At 37.3% G+C, this 26,663-nt stretch overlaps 1 protein-coding gene across 7 annotated transcripts in view; it reads left to right on the top strand.

Moving 5' to 3' along the window:
- The window catches only part of ESCO1 (establishment of sister chromatid cohesion N-acetyltransferase 1), a 37,509-nt gene that overhangs the window by 1,030 nt on the left and 9,816 nt on the right, over positions 1-26,663 (top strand). For 6 of the 7 annotated variants that reach the window (XR_004969887.1, XR_004969888.1, XR_004969886.1 and 3 more), the window contains exons 2-8: positions 2,436-2,538; positions 6,900-6,996; positions 7,231-9,334; positions 14,569-14,683; positions 15,475-15,535; positions 16,846-16,960; positions 24,771-24,902. Coding sequence is in view for 4 of the 7 variants with exons in the window: in XM_036321682.1 (XP_036177575.1) it covers positions 7,808-9,334; positions 14,569-14,683; positions 15,475-15,535; positions 16,846-16,960; positions 24,771-24,902 (1,950 nt within the window). In the remaining 3 variants the exon portion in view is untranslated. The remainder of the gene's footprint in view (positions 1-2,435; positions 2,539-6,899; positions 6,997-7,230; positions 9,335-14,568; positions 14,684-15,474; positions 15,536-16,845; positions 16,961-24,770; positions 24,903-26,663) is intronic. The other variant, XM_036321680.1, reaches the window with a different exon arrangement.

The raw sequence follows: 26,663 nt of genomic DNA, 5'->3' as shown, positions 1-26,663 counted from the left end.
CCCCATCTAAGTTAATTTTTAAAAAAACGGGATGAAACACTGGTCAGTTTAAAACATCGTGGTTGCAGTGAACTACTTTGCTGTAATTCACCCTTCTGATTTGGTCCTGGGTTTCTGTTTTACAAAGGGTTGCAACACCAATGGAACTTTTTTTAATTCGAGAAACTTGAAAATTCTCACCATGGAATTAGTTACAGGAATAGGATGAAAAGTGCTTTAAAAACGCTTAATTTGGAAGCTGCAAATTCAACTTTACAGCATGTGAGGAAATAAGAAAACTAACAGAAACACTCCTTTCAGGCAGAATGCAGTACTGTATTTATTCCTTAGGTCAGGTGTGTGCTTTGGAAATACCCTTTTTAGGACAAAACTTGCCCTGGCTTATGAGCTTCTGTCCACTTTAATCATTCCTGGCTGAGGAAAATATGCTGTCATTCCTCATTGATCAGCATTATAATTATGTAGTGAACAGTAAGTTTTTTAACACCAGCCCCATACAAGATTTTCTGCTAGGCACCTTCTATACTAATAAAAGGGTAATATGCTAATTAGACCAGACAACTTCCCAATGTCCTTCTGGACAAAGCCAGGGTGGTGGGGCTGAGGCAGAGGCAGTTAGGGGGATCAGGCTGGCAGGCAGAGGAGCAGTTAGGGGCAGCAGGCAGGCAGGCAGAGGAGCAGTTAGGGGGATCAGGCTGGCAGGCAGAGGAGCAGTTAGGGGCATCAGGCAGGCAGGCAGAGGAGCAATTAGGGGCAGCAGACAGGCAGGCAGGTGAGCGGTTAGGAGCCAGTGGTCCTGGATTGCAAGAGGGATGGCTGACTGCCAGTTATCCCCTGAGGGGTCCCGGATTGGAGAGGATGCAGGCTGGGCTGAGGGACACCCCCCATGCATGAATTTCGTGCACTGGGCCTCTAGTTTAAATACATAAACTATGCTTCCAGAAGAATTGAAAAAGGACCCTACTAAATAAATGCCATTAACTCCTTTCCTGGATGACCCTTTTCAGCTTGGTAATTTATTACAGGAAAAAAGCGTATTGTATAAAGAGGTGAATTTTTTAAAATATGTATTTTTATTCATTTCAGAGAGGAAGTGAGAAAGAGAGAATCATAAATGAGAGAGAATCATTGATCAGCTCCCTCCTGTATGCCCCGCACTGGGAATGGAGCTTGCAACCCCAGGCATGTGTCCTGACTGGGAATCAAACTGCAACCTCTTGGTTCATAGGTCCATGCTCAACCACTGAGCCACACCAGCTGGGCATGATTAACATTTGAGTACATTTTATTATAAAGTACTATGGGAAATTGGGTATACTCTTAAATTCTTTCTAACGTGTGTCTTTTAAATATCTTTCTATTGTAAAATGAAAATGTTATGGGTTTTCCGAAGTGATCATTTTATGTAAAGTTTGAATATTGTGGGGTTTTTTGGGCCCCAATATGATTTCATTAGGATTATAGTAATAAGCTCGCTATGGGTTGGGGGGGGCATTTTAGTTTGTTAACAGGTTAGAGAATGCATTTTTGTTTTTGATTGCAAGGTTTTATTTAATACTAAGGTGGTTATTAAGTTGTATAATGCTGGATTAGTGATGATTTAGCACGTTCGGCAAATTAAAGTAAAATTGTCCTTAGCATACCTGAACAGTTGATTGACAATTACTGTAGATTTGTGTATTAATTTACCTCTTTTCTAAGGTAGGTGCCAACTGCCAAGTGTTTCTAAATAAAATATTTCTAAATATTTAGAAATTGAGAGGAAAAGAAGTACAGTCATGTAATTTATCAATTTAAAAATTAGGATTTTTAGTGCTAAAGTAATAAAGAAAATTAAGATAGTAATTTGGGTGGGCTTTGCTTCTCATTGTAGGTTGGGCTTGTCACCTTATTTGGGATTTGGCTCAGTTCTATTCTTTTGTGTTTATTCTGGGGCCTAGGTTGAAAGGGCAGTGTCCACCTGGTGAAACTCTTGTCATAGTGATGGCAGAGGTAGAAGGAGGCAAGCTCAGTTGCACAAAGATATATCAAACCTTTGTTTGCATAATTTCTGCTAACATTCTATTGGCCAAAACAGATAAGATGACCAAGGCATGGAGGCAGGGAAATATACTTTGCCCACCATGGGGCCAAAGTAAGGCATGTGGCCAAGTTTAGCATCAGTTGGGAAGGGAAATAAATTCCTTTCAAGGAGGTGATTATTTTTGAAGAAAACCCATGTCTATTAAACAGTGTAAAATGAGATGGTGCCCGTATTGCAGCTGTGTGATGTTTTCCATATAATCATGAAAATTGTCATTAGGCCATTGTTTACTTAGTATTGCTTAGTCTAAGTTGTTCTAATATATCAGTTAATAGGAAATATTGTTTTTGTATTCTCATGTTTTTTAATAGATTGTTTTATCTTAGCTATAGACTTTTTTTTTTTTTTAAAGATTAATTTCCAAACAAACGGGAAGTTATTAGAAGCATCATTCATTAGAAGCATCACCAGTCAACTTAAAGAAAAAAGTGACATGTGATTTCCATTTCAGTAAGGTAAGTGATTTATACTTTTATAACTTGGTGCTTTCCAAGATGATTATTAGTGTATCAAATATACTTTGTATTTTCAGGGAGAAATTTTACTTACATTTTAATTTTTTGACAAGGTTATATGTTTACATAACAAAACATTAAGTGGATATATAGTGAAAAGTAAGCTTTTTTCTGCTGACACTTGTTCCCATAGTTCTTTTACATTTATATTATTATGTTATCACATTAGCCATCTCTCGTCTTTTTTTTTTCTGTGAATATAGTATGTATTAATTTTTGCTGTTTTTGGCCAATATTTTCCCCCAGTTTTGACTCTCTAACTTGGCTTTTGAATTTTGTGACAAGACTTGAAAGCCTTTCCCTCTCTGAAAATAAATATTATCTTGCGCACTGTTTTTATGGTTTAATTTTTAAAAAATATATTTTATTTTTTACAGAGAAGAAGGGAGAGGGATAGAGAGTTAGAAACATCGATGACAAACATCGATCAGCTGCCTCCTGCACACCCCCTACTGGGGATGTGCCCACAACCAAGGTACATGCCCTTGACTGGAATCGAACCTGGGACCTTTCAGATCGCAGGACGATGCTCTCTATCCACTGAGCCAAACCGGTTAGGGCAGGGCTGGTTTAATTTTTAATGATTACATTTTTTCTGGACATCATCTCACTGTTTAAAAAAAAATTGATTTTAGGGAGGGAGGGAGACAGAAAGAGAGAGAGAGAGAGGCATTGATATGGGAGAGATGCATCGATCAGTTGCCTTCTGGGATTGAACCCAGGACCTCTGGTGCACTGGATGACACTCCCAACCATCTGAGCCACACCAGCCAGGGCTATTACCTCACTCTTAAACCAAAATTACCCAGATGGTTACCTGGTTGTCTTAACACCAATTGTTGAATAATCGTTTCTTCATTAATATGAAATTAATACCAACTTTATATGTACTAAATTTCCTTATGCATTTTGGGCCTGTTTTTGGAGTCTCTTTTCCATTAATCTCTTATTGATATGTTGGAGCTAAATTGTTAAATGTATTTCAATATCAGCAAGCACAAGTCTACACCCTATTACTTTTTAAAAAATACATATTTTTATTTATTTCAGAGAGGAAGGGAGAGGGAGAGAGAGAGAGACATTAATGATGAGAGAGTATCATTGATTGGCTGCCTCCTGCATGCCCCCTATTGGGGATCGAGCCCGCAACCCGTTTGGGCTCAGTGGAATAGAGTGTCAGCCTGCGGACTTGAAGGGTCCCGGATTCAATTTTGGTCAAGGACACCCCATTACTTTTTTTGATTTATGTATGTATTTTTGAAACTGGTATGTGATACTTTATTTTCTATATATCTCAGCTGATTATTATTTATTTAAAGCTTTTGATCTCGATGTTTACTTTTTACTTATTCACCATATTGAATCCACATACCTAATAGTTTTTCTATTGTTTTAAATTTTTTTTCTGCAAATAATAATTTTCTGCCTTTTAAATTTTTATTACTTCTCCTTGTTTGATTGTATCATCTCTGTAACACTGTTAAAAACTATTTGCTGAATTTAGTGAGCAACTTCTTGTGTCACCCTATATATCATGATACTTGCTTTTTTGGTTTATATACTCCAAAAGTTGATGGTACTAAGAAAGAAATATTTGAAAATATCCTTAGTACTTCAATTGCCAACTCATTGGCATGAGTAGAGAATCAAGAGTGGCTATACCAGTATATAGCCCTAGCCGGTTTGGCTCAGTGGATAGAGCGTCTGCGAACTGAAGGGCCTTGGGTTCAATTCCGGTAAAGGGCACATGACCAGGTAGCTGGCTCAATCCCCTGTGTGGGGTGTGCAGGAGGCAGCCGATCAATGATTCTCTCTCATCATTGATGTTTCTCCTTCTCCCTCTCTGAAATCAATAAAAATATATATTAAAAAAAGAGTGCTATATAAAGTTCTATTTAATTATCTAATTCATGTGAAAGTCAATAAGGGCATATCTATAATAATAAAAGCATAATATGCTAATTAGACGATGTCCCTCCAGACATCCTTTTGGACGAAGCTGGGGCTGTGAGGGAAGCCCGGGTCCCAGGTGCTAAGGGAAGCCAGTGCTGGCAGCCAGGGGAAGGAAGGCCTACTCTTGCATGAATTTCGTGCATCGGGCCTCTACTATATATATTTACTTCTGAACTTTTAGTTTTAGGAAAATTTTTTGCATTCTTAATTGTTGTTAATTCTTTTTCTCTGTTTTCTAAAACCCCAAGTACTAGACTATTGGACAGGGTTAACATGACTTTTTCCTTATATCCTTAGTTGTAGGCCTTCTGTTCAGCTGGACTTCAGGCAGCTCTGAATGATGGTTGTTCTGTTGTAATCTTGATGTGGTTGTGGGAGGATTTGAGTACTGTGCTTACCTATGCCACCATCTTGACTGGTGTGTATGTGTATGTGTCTATGCTTACTGACTGTGGGCCTTATTGGTACTTTTTTAGGTCTTTTCTCTAGACTTGTCAAATTCATTAGAAAATAATCTTTCAGTTTTCTTTTTTTTTTTTTGTAGAAGGCATAGGCTTGGCTGCTGTCCTCTAGGAGTCTCTGAGTAGGCAAAGAGGTTGAAGGGAGTGGGTTTTACCAATCAGTATATGAACTACTTATTTTCTTTGTTGTCACTTTGTTACTTATTGCTTTATCTGTGACTATTGAGCCCGCAGATGAAAAGCCTTTTGTTTTACTCTGACTAGAGATTTATACCTCCTGTCTTCCTGGAATGATGTAGGGCAGTCTTCTGGGTGCCTGTAACTGAAAAGGCAGTCTTGCAATATTTTAACTTTTTAAAAAAATATATATATTTTATTGATTTTTTTACAGAGAGGAAGGGAGATGGATAGAGAGTTAGAAACAGTGTTGAGAGAGAAACATCGATCAGCTGCCTCCTGCACACCCCCTACTGGGGATGTGCCCGTAACTAAGGTACATGCCCTTGACCAGAATCAAACCTGGGACCCTTCAGTCCGCAGGCCAACACTCTATCCACTGAGCCAAACCGGTTAGGGCATTTTAACTTTTTTTTAGTCCCATTTTTATCCCCATCTCCTATGGAGCCTGGTATTGCCAGGTCCTGAATCCTGAGGGATTCTGTGGTTTCTGTAGTTCTGCTGCTTATCATTTTCTCTTTTCCTTCGGATTTATGAGTTTGTCTTGTTTTATTCTAGTGTATTTTTAGTAGGTTTTACATGAGAATAAAGGTTAATGTGTGTTTAAATTTGCCTTTTTCTTAAAATATGGAGAAATCTCAGAAGTAACCTATTTTATTTTTGTGAATTTATTTTATTTTATTTTATTTTTTAAATATATTTTATTGATTCCTTACAGAGAGGAAGAGAGAGGGATAGAGAGTTAGAAACATCGATGGGAGAGAAACATCGATCAGCTGCTTCCTGCACACCTCCTACAGGGGATGTGCCTGCAACCAAGGTACATGCCCTTGACCGGAATCGAACCTGGGACCCCTCAGTCCGCAGGCTGACGCTCTATCCACTGAGCCAAACCGGTCAGGGCATTTGTGAATTGTGAATTGATTTTAGAGAGAGAGGAAGGGAGGGAGGGAGTGAAAGAGAAACATCAATGTGAGAGAGAAACACTGATTGGTTACCTCCTGTACATTTCCCCACTGGGGATTGAATCCACAATCTGGGTATGTGCCCTGACCAGGAATTGAACCTGAGACCCTTTGGTGCCAGGGATGAAGCTCCAACCAGCTCAGCCACACTGGCCAGGACTAAATATGCCTTTTTAACTGTCATTGTTTTTCTATGTATAGAGTTACTTATGCAGCACTGCTTTTCCTCACAATAGTATTTTATTTTACCAGTTTTTTAAAAAATACATTTTTATTGATTTTAAAAAGGAAGGGACAGAAACAGAGACAGAAACATCAATGATGAGAGAGAACCACTGATCCTGCTGCAGGCCCCACACTGGGGATCGAGCCTGCAACCTAAGCATATGCCCCTACAGGGAACCGAACTGTGATTTCCTGGTTCATAGGTTGACGTTCAACCACTGAGCCATGCTGGCTGGGCCCACGTTACCAGTGTAACACATACGCACATTTAACTATTTCTTTTTTGTATTAAGACTTTTGTCCTGCAATATAGAATTGATACATGCTATTCTGTTAGATGCATGTAACATTGTTTACTTTATGTTAGAAATACTGAAATTATGCTGTGTATAAAGTAAGCTCTGAAGACTAATGTTAGGACAGGGTAAAATTATGGATTGTGATATTTGATGGGAGGTAAATGAATGATTACATTTTTTCTCTGTACCTTTTAAACATTTAAAAATACTTTTTCTTGTAGGTGCTATGTAATGTGTTGATATATAAGGAATGATTTTGTCAAATTTTCATGAGTTATGGTGGCTGAAAGATCAATTTTGTCTTGTGGGAACAGAAGTGTAAGTAACCCCAAGTAAATTAATTTTCATCATCTATGCATATTATGTAGGGCACATTATTGATTATTCATAAGAATGTACTTGGGATACTTTATTCTCTTAGCCTTAATTATACAGACTAAATAATTCAAAAGGAGAAGTTAGATTTTATGTAAATAAAGATTATTTCTGTATAGTATTAGCATTGCCATATTTCTTGGATTGTATAAAATTTATTATTTTTTAATTTTTCAGAAATGGCAGCACAAAAGGAAATCTATGTTAATAAAATATTTTATTAAACGAAAGAGGTTATATAAGAACTTGAAACCAACAGACTCAGCAAATAAGGGAAGACATGTTTCAAATGAATCAAAGTGCAATATCGCTAGACTCCAGAAGAAAAAAGTTTTCAAAAACTTTGTCAAAACAGAGAGGTCAGTGATAAATAACTCCTCCAGTAATAGGGCCGACCTGAAATCCAATATTAAATGAAAAATTAACAAAACAGATTGAACCTGAATTAAGTATCTTTCACAAAAAGTTCTAAAAATATCAAATTAGAATTAAATTGTCTTCAAATTTCTATTGCCTTGCTCAAAGTAAAGCAGATGTCTTTTAGCCTTTATGCCAGCTTTTATCATATTCTAGGGATGACAGAAACCTTATTTGAAGCAAACTAGTATTTTTGTTGAAAATGTGTATCGGCATCAAAGTCATTTTTTAAGGTCTGCTCCTCAGTAATAATACTGGACATTCAGCATTCGCACCTACCAGGATACAAAAATTCTCTCAGAAGCCACTCAATAAAGGAGGACCTGATTCAGGAACAATGTCCATTCAGGAGAAATCAAAAGAAAATTCCTCCAATGTTATTAAAAAATGTGATGATAAGAATTTAGAAGCACAAATTCAAGGTTCAGGAAAGAATCTAGCAAAGAGATCAGGTCCAAAGCAAGCTATAAAGTCAATGGTTAAATCTTCTAGTGAAAGTAAAATAAATCAGCCTGAATTAGGGACATGTATGAGTACAAGGTCAGCAAAGGCAGCATCCAATGATGAAAAAGCTAGTAAGTCCATTAATAAAAATATGGTGACTCTGAAGGGACATTCTCAACAAGAATCTACAAAAAAGAAATCTCAGAAAAAATCAGTGCATGAAACCCCTAAATCAAATGAACAGCCTAACCGGAGATCACAAAGACTACAGCAGCTTACGGAGATTTCAACAAGGTCTCTGCGGAATAGAGAAATCCAGGGTCAAGTTCAGGCAGTTAAACAGAGTTTGCCACCAGCAAGAAGAGAGTACTCTAGCAATACTCAGAATAAGTCTAATAAAGTTAAAACAAGTCAAAAACATGTGAAAAGAAAAGTACTGGAAATAAAATCTGACTCTAAAGAGGATGAAAATCCAGTTATTAATGAAGTAGTGAATTCCCCAAAAGGAAAAAAACGCAAAATAGAGCATCAGTCAACTTATATTTGTAGTTCTCAGTGCATAAAAGCATCTGAAAACTGTCTTCAGAAGAATATTAGAAAAGAGGAAACAAAATCTGTGCCTGTAACTTCTGAGATAAAAAGATCAAGTATGGCTACTACAGTGGTCTCTCAAAAAAATGAGATGAAGAAGTCGGTTCATTCACAAGTAAATACTAGTGCAAAACTCTCCAAAAGTTCACAGCCATCAGTGCCTGAACAAAGTATAGATAATGAGCAAGCAGGAAAGAATAAACGAGGTAGCATTCTCCAGCTCTGTGAAGAAATTGCTGGTGAAATCGAGTCAGATACTGTAGAGGTAAAAAAGGAATCTTTACAAACGGAAAGTGTAAAGGAGGAGAAGCCTGCAGAAATAAAATTGGAAAAGGCTGATAATGAAAGACAAATACTTCATCAGAAGGAAACAAATCAGGATGTTCAGTGTAATCGTTTCTTCCCCAGTAGAAAAACAAAGCCTGTGAAATGTGTACTAAATGGAATAAACAGCTCAACTAAAAAGAACTCCAACTGGACTAAAATTAAACTCTCAAAATTTAACTCTGTGCAGCAAAATAAGTTGGACTCTCAAGTTTCCCCTAAATTGGGCTTAGTACGAACTAGTTTTTCACTACCAGCGTTAGAAATGCCTCATCCAGTGACTCAAAGTACATTTTTAGGGACAAAACCATATGATAAAAATATAGCTTGCCAGCAGGAAGAAATTAATTCTGAAGAAGTTAAAAGTAGTGATACTACAGTTGAAATGAATAAAGCCACAAAAAAAGCTCCTGAAAATTGTCATTTGGATAATCAGATAAAACCACTTCCTGACTCACCATTGGATAACCAGATGAAAGATTCTTTTGAATCAACACTAGATAAGGTAATCTATTTTTATTATGTACAATAGAATTGTCTGAGTACTTTATAATAAGAAATAAGTGTTTATAATATATTTTATCTTAGGAATCATAAAAGACTGAAGAGTCATTTGTTTTATTAATCCAGTCTTGTGGTGAGTCTCACATTTACATGCATGTTTCATTATTTCCTCATTTTCAGTCTTTATTTTTTAAATATATTTTTATTGATTTCAGAGAGGAAGGGAGAAAGAGAGAGAGATAGAAACATCAATGATGAGAGAGAATCATTGATTGGCTGCCTCCTACATGCCCGCTACTGGGAATCGAGCCCAAACTCTGTGCCCTTGTCTGGAATCAAACTTGGGACCCGTCAGTCCTCAGGCCAACGCTCTATCCATTGAACCAAACTGGCTAGGGCTCTTTTTTTTTTTTTTTTAAATCTGAGCCATAAACCAGTTGAATTTTAGCTTTTCCTTTTCATTTAACATAGTGATATCTTTCATTTTTCCTGTTAATTGTAACCACAGAAACTATATTTCATAGTGACTAAACTATAGAATTTTAAGTTGGGCTAAATTCTTACCAAGCTGTTAAAATTAATTTGATCTGACACAAATCAGCCTATTTTCTCCACTTAATAAAATTTAAAAATTAAAAATTTATGTCATTAGGGTTTCCTTTGGTTTGCCATTTTGGCAAATAACATGTTTGAAAGATGTAAATATTTCAGTCTTTAGTCTTAAATTATAGTGGCTAAGAATTTTTATTTTAATCCTCACTTAAGGACATGCTTTTAAAAAAATTGATTTTAAAGAGAGAGGACAGGAAAAGGGGAGAGAGAGAGAGAGAGAGAGAGAGAGAGAGAGAGAGAGAGAGAGAAACATCAGTGTGAGAATAAAACATTTATTGGTTGCCTCCTGCATGTGCCCGACCGAGGATGAAACTGACAACCTGGGTATATGCCCTGACCAGGAATCAAACCTGCGACCTTCTGTTGAATAGGACACAACACTCCAACCAGTTGAGCCATATCAGCTAGGGTGTGGCTAAGAACTTTTAAAATGGAAAAGTAAATGAAAAACAGTGTAATAAAAAGAAACTTTCAATGAATTATCTAAGATGGTAGTTTTGAAACTTTATAAAAGCAGCTAAGCCCATTTCTTTCCAAATTAAATCATAGGTAAAATATCATGTAAAATCAGTGAGCAGAAATTTCATATATATAGAACCATGGAGCTCTATACTACAGATTTTAAAACTCTGCTAATTTGTTTCAATTATTTAAATTTATAATGAGATAACTGAGCAATAGCAGAATGTGATTTAGGTCACATGTTTGGTGGCAAAAATAGGATTACAATCCAGATGTCCTGAATCTCAAGCCCAGCATTCTTTTTGTTTTTTTTAATCCTCACCTGAGGATAGGTTTCTTGATTTTAGAGAGAGGAAGAGAGTGAGAGAGAAAGAGAAATATTAATATGGGAGAGAAACATCTATTGGTTGCTTCCCATATTTGCCTAGACGGGATGGAACCTGCAAACTAAGTATGTGCCCTGACCAGGAATTGAACCTGCAACCTTTTGGTGCATGGGACGACCCTGCAACCTTTTGGTGCATGGGATGACACTCAGCCAGCTGAGCCACCTGACCAGGACCCAGCATTCTTTCTATGGCAACATACTCTGAGCATTAAAAGATGATTTGAGGAAAAAAATTATGAATGGAGAAAAAAGTCAAGTCATCCTAAAGTTTTGGGAGTGATTTAAAGCTTTCTTTGTAGGCATTTTGGTCTAGGAGCAAATTTGTGTGAGTGAAGAGCCTGGGCTTTATACCAGAAGCCATGAAAATATAGATCATTGTTGATTCTCATGGCGTAAAAATCAAAGTGAACTTAAAGAGAACAGACACTATATGATACTCTTAGATTTTATTTTCTGTACAAATGGAAATGAGAGCATCAGTTAGAAGGTAATTATTCAAATAATGATAGTAATTAGAAGTAAATAGTGAGTTGGTAGTATTAGTAGTAAGTGTGGCTGCTTGTAGAGATGGGTTGGCTTTCTCAATCAAGGTGTTTTGTCAGCAAACATAGCTTGTACTCCAGGGTTGCTGGAGAGTGTCTTCTACTCCTTGATGCAGAAATACCTGTCAAAACTTGAAAGGAGACAGTTTAAAGAGAATATATTGAAGAATAAGAAATATTCATTTTTTTGGACTAAACTGTACTAGAATAGAGATACTCACTTAGACCACAGTGTTATTGCTTTTATTAAAATGTGCTTTGGATTTATATAGTCCCTCTGTCTTGAGAAACATTATGAGAAACAGTCCTATGAAACATGTGCTTAAAAATTTTATTTATGTTTGAAAATTCTTGAATATTTCAAGCATTCTCAGTATCACAAAGACTAACATTACATTACTTTCTATCACCTAAATTTGACAAAAATTAACATTTTATTGAATTTGTGTCCTTTAAAATAAGAAAAATGCATTACAGATAGAGTTAAATACAGCCATGGGCAAACTGTGGCCCGCAGGCTGGATCCGGCCTGTTTGAAATGAATAAAACTAAAAAAAAAAAAACCGAACCCTTTTATGTAATGATGTTTACTTTGAATTTATATTAGTTCACACAAACACTCCATCCATGCTTTTGTTCCGGCCCTCTGGTCCAGTTTAAGAACCCATTGTGGCCCTCGAGTCAAAAAGTTTGTCCACCCCTGGTTAAATACCTCCTCTTCTTTCCATTTCACCTGTCTTCTTAGAGTTGGTGTAGATTTTTCTTTTTATGATTTTACTGTGTATGTTTATCCGTAAAGAATACTCAGCACTATTTGTGTTTTAAATGTTTACATAAATGCTAACAGTTTGCATGTATATGAAAATGTGAAACAAATCTTACATCATTTGAAAACTTTTTCTATGGGTGCCCGTAATTTGCTCTTTTATGCAGTGTTAGTCTCAGCTGTACTGAAATGATGATTTGATAAGTTTAAGCATCTCATCTAATGGGCCTTCAGTGAATTCTTTGGGCTGAATTTAAATTATTTGTGCTATATGGATTGTAAAGCTCAGTTATTTTATAATTTGTTTAAAACCATTAACTTTAACTAACTTCCTTTTAATGAAGATTAATTGGTAATATTGGTCTTGTTTTTAATTTTTCTGACTTTTCAATGAAAAAAAGTTCATCTTTTTCAAAAACATGTTAAAAAAAATGTTGCACATTCATTGTAACAATCTCAGTACAGATAGATACACACATGCTCAGAAAGTTAACTGTTTTCCTTTTTATTTCCATTTCTCTGAGATAGCCAATGTTGATAGAGATTGGAGTTTTTTCTTTTGGAAGGTATTGAGTATCTGCTTTGACAAGGTTCTGACTCAGGGGCTCTTAGGGATACAGAGATAAATATAATGATGATCTTTGCTCTTAAGAATTATAGATGAACCAAAAACATTCAAAATAGGAAGTGATACGGGCATGAACAGGTAGATATGAAGTAGATGGAAAATTATTCCAAATTTGGGGGAAGGGAATGGGAAAGCTTGAAAAAGGCTTTGTGGAGGAGGTTAATATTTAAGTAATGAGTTGAGTGTATACAGGAAGAAAGGTGTTCTAGATTAGCACTATCCAGTAGAAATATAATAACCACATATATCTTTTAAATTTTTCTGATAGCTTTAAAAAAGAAGAGAAACTGGTAAAATTATTATATTTTATTTATTCTGTCATCCTATCTAATAAAGAGGGAATATGCTAATTGACCCTCATGTGGTTGCAAAGATGGCAGCACCCACGGCCAATAAGGAGGGAATATGCTAATTGACTGCTCCACCCTCAAAGGTGGCTGCGCCCACAGCCACAAGATGGCGGCACTCAGTCCCCTCAGTTCCGCTGGGGCGGCAGATGCACGTGCCTGCCTCCAGAGTCCCCTAGTCCCCTCAGCCCCCAGCTGCCCAGGGCCAGCCTGAGGCACAGGCAACCCTCAGATGGTGGCTGCCCAGCTTCCCAGGGCTGGTCCGAGGTGCAGGTAACCAGGGCCGGCTGAGGCTTGTGCTGCCGGCAGTGGCAGTAGCAGAGGTGTGATGGGTCGTTGTTTTCCCCTGATCGCTGGGTCACCTCCCGCCCCTGAGCGCTCCCGTACTGTGAGAGGGGGAAGGCTGGGCTCAGGGATCCCCTCCTCCAGTGCATGAATTTTCATGCACTGGGCCTCTAGTCTATATATATAAAAGGCTAACATGCAAAGTGTCCCCTCAGGAGTTTGACCGGGAGACTGGGAGTTTGATTGCTTGCTGCGATGCACACTGACCACCAGGGAGCAGACGCTCAATGCGGGAACTGCCGAGCTGCAATGACTTGGCAGCGGTGGTTCTTGGGTGACGCACCCTGAAACCAGAGAGGAGGGAGCCTGATTCCTCATGGTTGCGTGGGGGGGGTGGGGGGGTGGTGTGAGATTCCACCTTCGGCCATGGGTTATGTTGTTGCTGGGGCTCTGTCGGCCCCAAATCTAGTTTACTGCATACTTTGCAGTGTGCCCTCTCGCACTCCAGGACCCCTCAGGGTATGTCGGAGAGCTGGTTTTGGCCCGATCCCCGCAGGCCAGGCTGAGGGACCCCACCTGCCGGAGGGGCCCCAACTCTGCAGATGCTGGGGAGGGACTGCGGGAGGTTGGCTCCAGGGTGTGTCTGGCCCATCTTGCCCAGTCCTGCCCTGCTGGCCACCTTCTAATTAATTTCCTTTCAATGTGCATGAATCTGTGCACCGGGTCACTAGTATAAATATACTATCATTTTGACATGCAATCAGTTTTAAAAATTGTGATATTTTGCCTTTCTTGTAGTAACTGTAAAAAATCCAGTGTGTGATTTACATTTATAACATCTTGAGTCAGTCTACTAACTGCATTTTAAGAGCTTAATAGTCAAATGTGGCAGTGGCTATTGTATTGGGCAAGGTTTAGGTAGGTAAAACTCAGAAAAAATATTGAGCCAGGCAAATATGGAATATACTGTGGGAGAAGTAAGTTTTTCAGTGTAGCATGAAGGCGAATAATGGGAGCTGATGCTGGCAGGATAGCTTGTGGGGAGGTCATGAAGAGACTTTTAAGGCATGTCTAGATGAATTACTTCAAATAAAAAGAATTATCTTAAATTTTCTTAGTATGCTAAGATTCACTAAAAGAGTTTTAGTATAAGACTAAAAGATTGATATAAAGGCACATATTAACATTTTGAATTATGTGTTCAGAATTTCAGCCTGCATTTGGAATCTAAACTGGAAAATAATCTAGTAGAAAATAACACTACTGCTTCAACTCTGCTCAGTCAAGCAAAAATTGATACAGGGGACAGTAAATTTCCAGGTAACACTTTGAAAATATTCCTTGGATTTCACAATGTTCAGAGATTTTTTTTTAATGTCAGTATAACAGGAAACCATATGTACTACCAGGTAGGCCTGTTAAACCCTTCTTAACCATTGCTTACTTATGTTTTTCAAAAGTGTGATCACTACCATAATTGCTTTTTTTTTTTATCATAATTGCTTTTATTGATTGACTTATTTAAAGAACTTAGGTGTGATTCTTTGACTCCCTCCCAAAAATTGTTTTATTTTAAATCTTTTGTTTTGTTTGTGACTTACTCTCTGGAGAAATGGTACCTAATGAATTGGCCGCTTCTTGCATGCCCCCTACTGGGGATTGAGCAACCTAGGCTTGTGTCCTAACAGGGAATTGAACCGAGTCAAACTGACCTCTTGGTTCATAAGTTGACACTTAACCAGCCAGCCACACTGGATGAGCCAGAGACTACAATTTCTTTAAACAAAAATGTTTTCATTTATTTCCATTTCGAGGTTATATAATTATGCAGACATTAAGCAATTTCCTGTGTTGTTCAGTTCTAGTAATTGGTAAAACTAGAGGCATACTGTTAATTTACCATTAGATCTCTTTGCGGCTCTGCACAGCCTTTCTGCCTTTTCTCTGAAGAGTAATTTCTAGAAAGGGGACTCTAATTTTATCAAATGGTCTTTAATAAAAATAAAGCATGTAATATATTGAGCTTTTTTTCTTCTGTGAATGATTTTTTAACTATTAGATGGATAGCTAGTATAAAGCTTAATACATAACCCATCTTGATTAAATTACAGGTTCAACTCCCAAACAGCACAATATACTCAATAATCAAACATCTAAGACCAGTGATAACAGGTAAGATGTTAGTTTAATATAAGTGTAAATATGACAACAGCTAAAAGATAAACTGAAGCATATTAAAAAATTTAAGTTTATTTGAGCAAAACCAGTTAGAATTGAGCAGCATTTAATATAGCAGATAGAAAGGAGCTTTGAGGAGCTGTACAAAATGACTTTTATAGGCAGAGAAGTGGGAACAAGGAAGTTATATTGGCAGAAAAAAGGAGTGTTGGTTATTGCAGAGCTACTTTCTGTAGGGGATGGCTGGGGTATATTAGGCAGATTACCTAACTAGTGCTGATCAAGTGATTACTGATTGATTGGTTTAAAATTGTATTTCTAGGAGAGCCAAAACTGTATTTAAGCTTCTATTTGATGACTTGGCGCTTAGGATAAGGGACTCCATTTTGGGTCTGCTGTCCTGTTTTTTACAGAATTTGATTTTAACCTGTAAGTTTTGAGTGTGGGAGATTTTTCCCTAACAAGTTATGCTTGTAAACCCTTAGTTTTTCACATAGAAAGACAGTGATATTCACAAATTTCTATTCATTATATCTTTTTTTTCTATGCTTATATATGCTATTTTATTCCTTTTGTTTTTTTTAGTTAATGTATTTGGGGCTTCTTTTACCATCTTACCTTCTTTTAAAATCTACATTAGATTTTGTTCCTTATTTAACACTTCACTTTATAGACATTTTGGTTGTTTCCAGTTTATCTCTATTAAAAAAAAGTCCTATGAGAAGCATATATAACTTTGCCCACTATGTGACTTATATCTAGGATAAATTTCATAGCCAGAGGACTTAACCTGTATTGCCACATTTCCCTCCAAAGTGGAGCAAGTGTTTGAAAAAGCTCCTTTCCTCAAATCCCTCAAAATGCTGGATATTATCAACATGTAAAAGTTTTAAAGTAGATCAGAAGCTTTTTGTTTTGTTTTTAATATAATTAAATTAAACCTGACTTATTTTACTTTATAGCAGCGGTCACCAGCCTGTGGTCGTGAGGTCCAAAAGGTTGGCAACCACTGCTTTAGAAATTACTGAAAACAGTGTTTAGGACAAACTGTAGTGACTCGGATGGCTAAAACTATAAAACTTATTGAAACTATAGTAGGTGCTGCAGTTTTTGTTTATTTGTTGAAACTTAATAGTGTTCTTGGTTTTCCATTCCTGATTTTTAAAATGTTAAGTTTTTTTCTCCTTGGAGTTGAAATTTGTCAGTGTTGCATAGAAAATAAGTTATTTTTTTCCTTTCAATAATTTGAAGTGATACAGATCTATAACATTTACTAGTTTGTTTTTGTTTTTGTTTTTTTAAAGGGAAACACCACCAAATCATTCTTGGCCCAAATGTAATTCCCATTTGGAGATAACAATTCCAAAGGATTTGAAATTAAAAGAAGCAGAGAAAGTTGATGAAAAACAGTTGATCATAGTAAGTATATAACTTGACCTTTTTGGTAAAGTATTGTCATAAACATTTTATTTATGCACATTGTTAAAGAATAAATTCATTCTCTTTTTCTAAAGAGCCTCTTTTTTTGTCACTGTAAGTCTTCATTATGGAAATATTCCTGATATCATTACAAATTCCCTCCCCCCCCCATCCTCAAATAGTGAGTCCATCATAATAAAGAATAAAATTTAAATTTGCCCTGGCCGAGCGACTCAGTTGGTTGGAGCATTGTCACGTACACCAAAAGGTTGTGGTTTCAATTCTCAGTCAGAGCACATACCTACGTTGTGGGTTCAATCCCTGGTCAGGGTGCATATGAGGGGTAACTGATCAATATTTCTCTCTCACATCAATGTTTCTCTGTGTTACTGTCTCTCCCTCCCCGTCCTCTCTCTAAACATATCCTCTGGAGAGAATTAAAAACAAATTCAAATTTATATATTTCTTTTTTCTTCTTAATGAAGTGTGTGCCTTTGTTTTTATAAATTTTATTGATTTCAGAGAGGAAGGGAAAGAGAGAGAGAAATAGAAACATCAAAGAGAGAATCACTGAACGGCTGCTCCTGCATGCCCCTAGGGATCGAGCCTGCAACCCGGGCATGTGCCCTGACTGGGAATTGAACTGTGACCTCCTGGTTCATAGGTTAATGCTCAACCTCTGAGTCACACCAGTGGGCTGTATTTCTAGTTTGATTTATAACATACTGATACTTTATATTTATTACTTTCTGAAATATAGCACTTGATCTGTCTTTTAGTAGTTAGTTTAAATATTAAAACATGGAGCTTAATACATAAAATGATTTTCAAAATACCTACATTTTAGCACATTATACATTATAATTTTACAACTACATTTTACAGGAAGATAAACCAATAGTTAACTTGAAATAGAACATGGGTACTTTATTTTATTTTTTAAAAAATTGTTTCTTTTAAAAATATTTTTATTGATTTCAGAGAGGAAGGGAAAGGGAGAGAGATAGAAACATCAATGATGAGAGAGAATCATTGATCAGCTTCTTCCTGCACACCCCCTACTGGGGATTGAGCCCGCAATCCTGGCATGTACCCTTGACTGGAATTGAACCTGGGACCCTTCAGTCCGCAGGCCAACGCTCTATCCACTGAGCCAAACCAGCTAGGGCAGAACATGGGTACTTTACAATTTGGTTATAAGGTGGAAAAGAGGGAGATATTTTGATTGACTAAAGATATAATTTGAATGAGTGAGCACTATATAAATGAAATGAAGGGACTCACAATAATAGTAACATTTAATGTACTTTCAGTCAACATAATCAGTAGGATTTTTGGGGATTGGATGATTGAGTCTAAGTTGAATACAGTAGCAGTGGCAGTGGCGGGAGCCTCTCCTGCCTCCACAGCAGTGCTAAGGATGTCCGACTGATGGCTTAGGCCCACTCCCTGCCTAAGCTGTCAGTTGGACATCTCCTGAGGGCTCCTGGACTGCGAAAAGGCACAGGCCAGGCTGAGGGGGACCCCCCCCCCCGAGTGCACGAATTTCGTGCACCGGGCCTCTAGTATATATATAAAAGGCTAATATGCTAAGTGTTCTTCCCACTATCTAACTGGTCCCTATGATGTGCACTGACCACCAGAGGGCAGATGCTCAACATAGCTGCTGTGACGCACACTTGCCATTTATAGAGCAGTGGCCGCGTGGACCTGGCTGACAAAGCAACACTCGTCTTCCCCTAAGTGGGACACAGGCCCTGCCACCACCCAGAGCGATAGCCCACCAAATCACAGGCGACACTGCCAAGACCCCATGGCCAGCCCGGAAACTGTTGCTTTGGGCACTGGGTAATGACGTCATGTAGCAACACCCAGCTTTCTCTCCCTAGCAACTAGCCTCCTTGCAGTTTCTTCAGCCCAGGAACACAACTTGCTTTATAGCCAGGTGGAAACATTTACACTTTTTTTTTAAAAATATATTTTATTGATTTTTTACAGAGAGGAAGGGAGAGAGATAGAGAGTCAGAAACATCGATGGGAGAGAAACATTGATCGGCCGCCTCCTGCACATCTCCCACTGGGGATGTGCTCACAACCCAGGTACATGCCCTTGACCGGAATCGAACCTGGGACCCCTCAGCCCGCAGGCCGACGCTCTATCCACTGAGCCAAACCGGTTTCGGCAACATTTACACTTTAACCAATGTCTGTGAAGTGTTTTCCTGTGCCTCATCTCATTTGATCCTCACAGAAGTCCTAGAGTAGGTAGATAGGAAACTCGGTGGAATCCTATTTTCTTTTCAATAGCCGGAAAATGGAGATTTAGAAAGCTTAGAAACGACCCGACTGAAAAGAAGTAAGAAATCTTGGACCTTGAAAATGACTTCAGGTTTTCTCACTGCACAGACTATAGTCAAACACTGCTGCAGTTAAATATTTTACCCTTTGTTCTCCCTGCGTGTTCTACAATAATAATCTGTTTCATGCTGATATTTACTGCTATGTTGTTGACAATTACCTGAAAGAGAGGTTGAGGCGCTTCACTGGGCTAGAAAAAGTTTAGCTAAATCAGAAAGCAGGTCTAATTAAGCAAGTTTATTCCATATCTATAAAAGGCTAAGTTGACTTGTGCATGCATGATACATGTAAAGCTTTCACTGGTGCCAGTTGCATGCGTGTGTTTCGATCTGTCATTGTCGATTGTGAATTTGGTTGACACTTCTATTATAGAGAAAGGGCGAATAGCAATATTAACACATTGCGGGCAGAACCCGAGCATTCTTGTGTTTTCATACTACACAGTGTTTTACATAAATGTTAAAGACATGCCTTAAAATTGCCCATTTCATTTTGAAGTTATTTATTACATGTTCTTACAAGCTAATATCTTTTTTTTTTTTTTATATTTTATTGATTTTTTACAGAGAGGAAGGGAGAGAGATAGAGAGTTAGAAACATTGGTGAGAGAGAAACATCGATCAGCTGCCTCCTGCACATCTCCTACTGGGGATGTGCCCGCAACCCAGGTACATGCCCTTGACTGAATCGAACCCGGGACCCTTCAGTCCGCAGGCTGACGCTCTATCCACTGAGGCAAACCGGTTTCGGCAAGCTAATATCTTTTTAAAGTATGATACTTTGTAAAACCTTTTTTGTACTCGTTCAGTAGAAACTTATCTGGCCGCTGGGTAAAGCTAGCAATAAAACTGGTGCGCAGTGTGTTAAAATATTTCTTCTAATTATTTTCCTTTCAATGTGCATGAATTTGTGCACCGGGCCACTAGTAATTTAATAATATTTTTGTTGTCAAGTCAGTATGCTAGTGAAACAGGATTAGACAAGTAGAACCTAAGGCTGTACTGTCCACATCTGGCTTTGAGAATTGGAAATGTGCCTGTAAGTGTAAATATATTTAATTTCAAAGATGGGTACCAAAAAAAAAAAATTAAGCCCTAGCTGGTTTGGCTCAGTTGATAAAGCGTCAGCTTGCGGACTGAAGGGTCCCAGGTTCGATTCCGGTCAAGGGCACGTACCTCAATTGTAGGCTCCTCCCCGGCCCGGCCCTGGTCAGGGCTCCTGCAAGAGGCAACCAGTCAATGTGTTTCTCTCACATCAATATTTCTCTGTCTTTCCTTCTCCCACTCTCTCTAAAAATCAATGGACAAATATCCTTGGGTGAGGATTAAAAAAAAAAGGTTTTCAAAAAAAGGAATGCAAAATATAGCACTAATAGGTTTTTTAAATATCTAATACATGATGAAATTATAATATTCAGGATATGTTTTGTTAAATTAATCATCTGGGCCCTGGCCGGCTTGGCTCAGTGGATAGAGCGTCAGTCTGTGGACTGAAGGGTCATCACCTGTTTGCTTTTACATTCTTTTTCTTTTAAATTTTATTTTATTGTTGACAGTATTACAGATGTCTCCCATTTTCTCCCTTTTTGCCCCCTTCCACCCAACTCCCACTCTACCCCAGGCCTTCACCATGTTATTGTTTGTGTCCAGGGGTTATGCATATATGCATATATATTCTTTGGTTAATCTCCTCTTGTCCCCTCCCCGCAAACCCCCACCATAATAAAGGGTGTTATTCTGTTCCATGCATCCATACCTCTGGACCTGTTTTGTTCATCAGTTTATTTTGTTCTTTAGATTCTACTTAAAAGTGAGATCATGTGATATTTGTTTTTCTCTAACTGGCCTATTTCCCTTAGCATAATAGTCTCCAGGTCCATCCATGCTGTCTCAAAGGGTAAGAGATCCTTCTTTTTATAGCTGCATAGTATTCTATTGTGTAAATGTACCATAGCTTTTTTATCCACTCATCTAGTGATGGGCACTTGGGATGTCTTTAGATCTTAGCTATTGTAAATAACACTGCTCTCAACATAGGGGTGCATATATTCTTTCTGATAGGTGTTTTGGGATTCTTAGGATATATTCCCAGTAGTGAGATTGCTGGGTCAAATGGCAGCTCCATTTTTAATTTTTTGAGGAAGCTCCATACTGATTTCCACAGTGGCTGTACCAGTCTGCCTTCCTATCAGCAGTGTACTCGGGTTTCCTTTTCTCCACATCCTTGCCAGCAGGAATGAGGTGATAACTCATTGTAGTGTTAATTTGCATCTCTCTGATGATTAGTGATGTTGAGCATTTCTTCATGTGTCTATTGGCAATCTGTATATCCTCTTTGGAGAAGTGTCTATTCAGGTCCTTTGCCCATCTTTTAATTGGATTGTCTTCCTGGTGTTGATGGTTATGAGTTCTTTGTATATTTTGGAAATTAAATCCTTATCAGATGTATCATTGGTGAATGTGTTCTCCTATTGAGTAGTTTCCCTTTTCATTTTGTTGATGGTTTCTTTTGCTGTGCAGAAGCTTTTTAGTTTGATGTAGTTCTATTTGTTAATTTTTTCCTTTGTTTCCCTTGCCCTAGGCCAGTGGTTCTTAACCTTCTGGCCCTTTAGATACAGTTCCTCATGTTGTGACCCAATCATACAGTTATTTTTGTTGCTACTTCATAACTGTAATGTTGCTACTGTTATGAATCGTAATGTAAATATCTGATTATGCAGGATGGTCTTAGGCAACCCCTGTGAAAGGGTTGTTCGACTGCCAAAGGGGTCGCGACCCACAGGTTGAGAACTGCTGCCGTAGGCAATGTATCAGTGGAAATAACCTCTATATGCTTTTGCATTCTTTCATGTGGCTACTAGAAAATTTAAAATTACATTTGTGGCCCTAACTGGTTTGGCTCGGTGGATGGAGCGTTGACCTGCGGAATGAGGGGTCCCAGGTTTGATTCTGGTCAAGGGCATGTGCCTTGGTTGTGGGCACACCCCCAGTGGGAGGTGTGCAGGAGGCAGCTGATCGATGTTTCTCTCTCATCGATGTTTCTAGCTTTCTATCCCTTTCCCTTCCTCTCTGTAAAAAAATCAATAAAATATATTTTTAAAAAAATTACATTTGTGGATTACATTTCAGTTGGGTAGGGCTGGTCAGGAGATGATGATGTTACTAATTATAATGATAGCAGTTAAGACTTTGTGAATGCATTTTTCCATGTAAGCCACTCATATTAATTAAGTTAAACTATATTAAAAAATCATGAGATCAGTACTACTATTATTTCCCAATTACCAATGAGGAAATTGGGGCAGGAATGCTTACTCATTCCTATGAAAACTGCCTGCTTGAAGAGATATTTGTATACCGATGTTCATTATTCACATTAGCCAAAAGATGGAAGCAACCAAAGTGTCTATTAGTGGATGAATGGGTAAACAAAATGCGGTATATACTTACAATGGAATATTATTCAGCCTAAAGAAGGAAGGAAATTCCGACACATGGTACACTATGGTTGAACCTTAAGGATATTAAGCTAAGTGAAATAAGCCAGTCACAGAAAGACAAATACTCTATGATTCCACTTCTATGAGGTACCTAGAGCAGTCAAATTCATAGAGACAGTCTCAGATTACACTCATTGACTGGGGAGGCCAGTAGACAGGGTGTTTGTGCTGAACTGTGCAGATCAAAGGCCCTGGAGTGCCTTTGCTGCAGACACTCATTTTCTTTTTTTTAATATATTTTATTGATTTTTTGCAGAGAGGAAGGAAGAGGGATAGAGAGTTAGAAACATTGATGAGAGAGAAACATCGATCAGCTGCCTCCTGCACACTCACCACCGGGGAGGGGAGGCACCCGCAACCAAGGCACATGCTCTTGACCGGAATCGAACCTGGGATCCTTGGGTCCGCAGGCCAACGCTCTATCCACTGAGCCAAACCGGTTAGGGCTCATTTTCATCATCATTCTGAGGGAAGTCTTCGAGAACCAGGTGGTTTCCAAGAGCTGGGTAGGAAGGGGGATTAGGAAGCTGCTCTTTAATGAGTATAGAGTTTCAGTTTTGCAAAACGAAAAGAATTCTGGAGATTGGTTGCACAACATTGTAAATGCACTTAACATTACTGAATTGTACACTTTAAAATGGTTAACACGGTAGATATGTTGTATATCTTTTTTTAAAAAATACATTTTAGCCGAAACCGGTTTGGCTCATTGGATAGAGTGTTGGCCTGCGGACTGAAAGGTCCCAGGTTCTATTCCGGTCAAGGGCATGTACCTGGGTTGCGGGCACATCCCCAGTGGGAGATGTGCAGGAGGCAGCTGATCGATGTTTCTAACTCTCTATCTCTCTCCCTTCCTCTCTGTAAAAAAATCAATAAAATATATTAAAAAAAAACATTTTAACATTGATTTCAGAGAAGGAGGGAGAGGGAGAGAGAGACTGAAACATCAATGATGAGAATCATTGATTGGTTGTCTCCTGCATGCCCCCTACTGGGGATCGAGCCCACAACCCAGGCATGTGTCCTTCAGTCCACAGGCTGACACTCTATCCAATGAGCCAAACCAGCTAGGGCAGTATATGTATATCTTAGCAACAGTTACAAATTGTTTTTTCTGCCTGAAATAGATTTGCAGGTAACTAATTTTGTCAATAGTTCGAATCCTTTAGAATTAACTTCCCTTTAGTTTTATACACAATCTTTTATTTACCATTTGATTTCTCTTTGCTATTTGACCCTCGTTTTCACGTGCTATGCATACTTATATCTTAGATTTTTTTCAGTAATTAGTTCAAATTGCATAGTTTTAGAATAGAAAGAATAAAAGGATTATTTTCATATTAGATCTTATTGTTGAAATTTTCTTGTTGAATAAGACCAAGAATAGAAAACATTTGGTAAACATACAGTACAAGCATGATTTACTGGATCATCGTTGATTGTAGTTAGTCTTTGGTACTTATGTAATAGATAATAGGAAAAAATTAATTTTACCTTTTCTCAAGAGTTTCACGTGACATCAAAATACTGTTTAATATCTACAAACTAGAATAAAACCATTAAAGAGAATAGACAAGGTATTAAAAAGAGTGTAAAGCACTGTTTTCTCTAAACTTTAGCAGTATAAATATTCCAGATAAAAGTATATATTCTCATTTGTGGAGTATTTTGCTATTTTGGGCTTTAGGAACAAGATTGTAGTGTTAAAGATATTTCTCAGTTCCTTTCATTTGTTATTAAATGCTGTGGAGTGAGTGATCAAATTACTAAGTGGAACAGTTCTCGAAAAAATTGCACGTAGTTCAAAGAATACATCTTTATTTTTGTAATCATCATTGTGTATTACTTATTGTAGATTAAATACTTCTCACTTTATGTGACAAGTGTAGAGGCTAATGTTCTAGAATTATTCTTTTGGAAGGACAAAACTCTCTTGTTTGTTTTTATAAATAGGATGCTGGACAAAAAAGATTTGGAGCAGTTTCCTGTAATGTTTGTGGCATGCTTTACACAGCTTCAAATCCTGAAGATGAAACACAGCATCTGCTCTTCCACAACCAGTTTATAAGTGCTGTAAAATATGTGGTAAGTGGAATTCATGCCTTCTAAAACAGATTTTAAAGAGATGAACAGCCAAAATTAAGTCTGAAAATTTTCCGTTTTTTTGGAAATGATACTATATACAGAGCCTTTGTATATGTACTGGCTTATTTTAAAACAAAGCCAAACATAAAAACCAGCTAATTTGTCTGGTTTATGTTGTGGGATTTTTAATTTAAGTTGTATTTTTGAGGTAGTTAATGTATCTCTTCTAACAAGTAATGCTATTCAAGTTGAGTATTTTTAAAGTTTATTTTGATTTTAATAATTATTAGCTATTGATCAGTCAGTTTAATATTATATGGCTTGACATAATATTTTTACTTGGGGATTCATGGTGATATATATTATACCAAATAGATGGTTTGGGGATTTCCTTTGCCTTCTCTCTTATTTGCTATTATGAGAGGTTTTCTTTATCAAATTAAAAAAGAAAGTTAAGACCTCAGATTTTGTAATATACTAAAAAAGATCCCACAAAGTAAATGTTTTAGTACATATTTTTTAATGTATGTACACTTTAGGTATAATGGGTATTATTAAATATTTGTATCTGTAAATAGCAAAGTTTTCAATAATTTTGAATCATTTTAGATATTTTATGAAAATAGTAATTTAATGTAATTGCTGTTTACCTGTATCTGAAATGCAATCTACCTGAAATGGAATATATTTCTGTTCTATACATGTTACCTTCACATTAATAAGACCTCCAGGATATCTGAACTGAGTTCACCAATTCATTTCATGTAGGCTTTTTATATATATGTACCAGATGTTGAATTATTTAAAGGTTTTTCTTGACTTTAGTTAAATTTGTATTCTTATCTTTGGTTGAGGGGTTTATATTAATTGTTTCATTTATCCAGTTACTTCTACCCAAGATATATGGGGTTTTCTTTTTTATAGTTCCTTACTGTGGCGATCCTTTATATTCCTTATTTCATCTGCCTTTTCTGCACCCCCCCCCCCCACTTAACTAAAAAATATAAGGCGTATGGACATAGAATATTTATAGCTTAGATATTGGCTTTTCATTTGAAATTTGTATTTTTCCATTTTGACTATATTAATATCCTTAAATTTGAAAAGAAAAACAGTTATATCGGGTAGCTAAATTATAGCGTACTTCTGGGGTAAAAATATTTCAGTTTATTTTACACATGTGAATCTGATAGGAGTTAATTTAAATTAAACGCTCAGTTTACATTATTTGATTATTGCCATCAGTTTCCTAAAATTATAAGAGATTAGGTTTAAAAAGCGTAATTCTTCATCTTAGGGGAATTTCTTAATTTCTGAGAGAAACATTGAAGAATTCAGGAAATATGTACTCTGTTTTCCACAGTACCAAGGGAAATTGGTTTATGGAGCAAGATGGAGTCATCACCTTCTAATTAAATTCTAGATCTTGTAAACTGTAAAGCAATGTGGCAATTTTAGGAAAATTGATTTCTGCCCCAGTTTCCCTCCTTCTCCCCCTTCTCCCTTGATGGGACAGAGCTATGGGTTATTTATTTTTGAAATAAACTTGAGAAGGAATTGAGTTTAGCAGTTGGCCATCCTTTGCTAACATCAAGGTTATTATTCTTTCGCTTTTTTTCAAATGTAGGTAAACATAGAGTCTAAGGTAGAAACTCCTCCAAAACATTGTAGCTTTTTTTTTTTTTTTTTTTTTTGGTTAGTGTATGGAGAGAGAACAAAAACATATCTAGATTAAAGATGTTCTGCTGTGCTCACAGCTCT

Source organism: Myotis myotis, unplaced genomic scaffold (genome assembly GCF_014108235.1).
Source record: "Myotis myotis isolate mMyoMyo1 unplaced genomic scaffold, mMyoMyo1.p scaffold_m19_p_9, whole genome shotgun sequence".
Classification (NCBI taxonomy): Eukaryota; Metazoa; Chordata; class Mammalia; order Chiroptera; family Vespertilionidae; genus Myotis; species Myotis myotis.
This window is presented reverse-complemented; position numbering and strand designations above follow the sequence as displayed.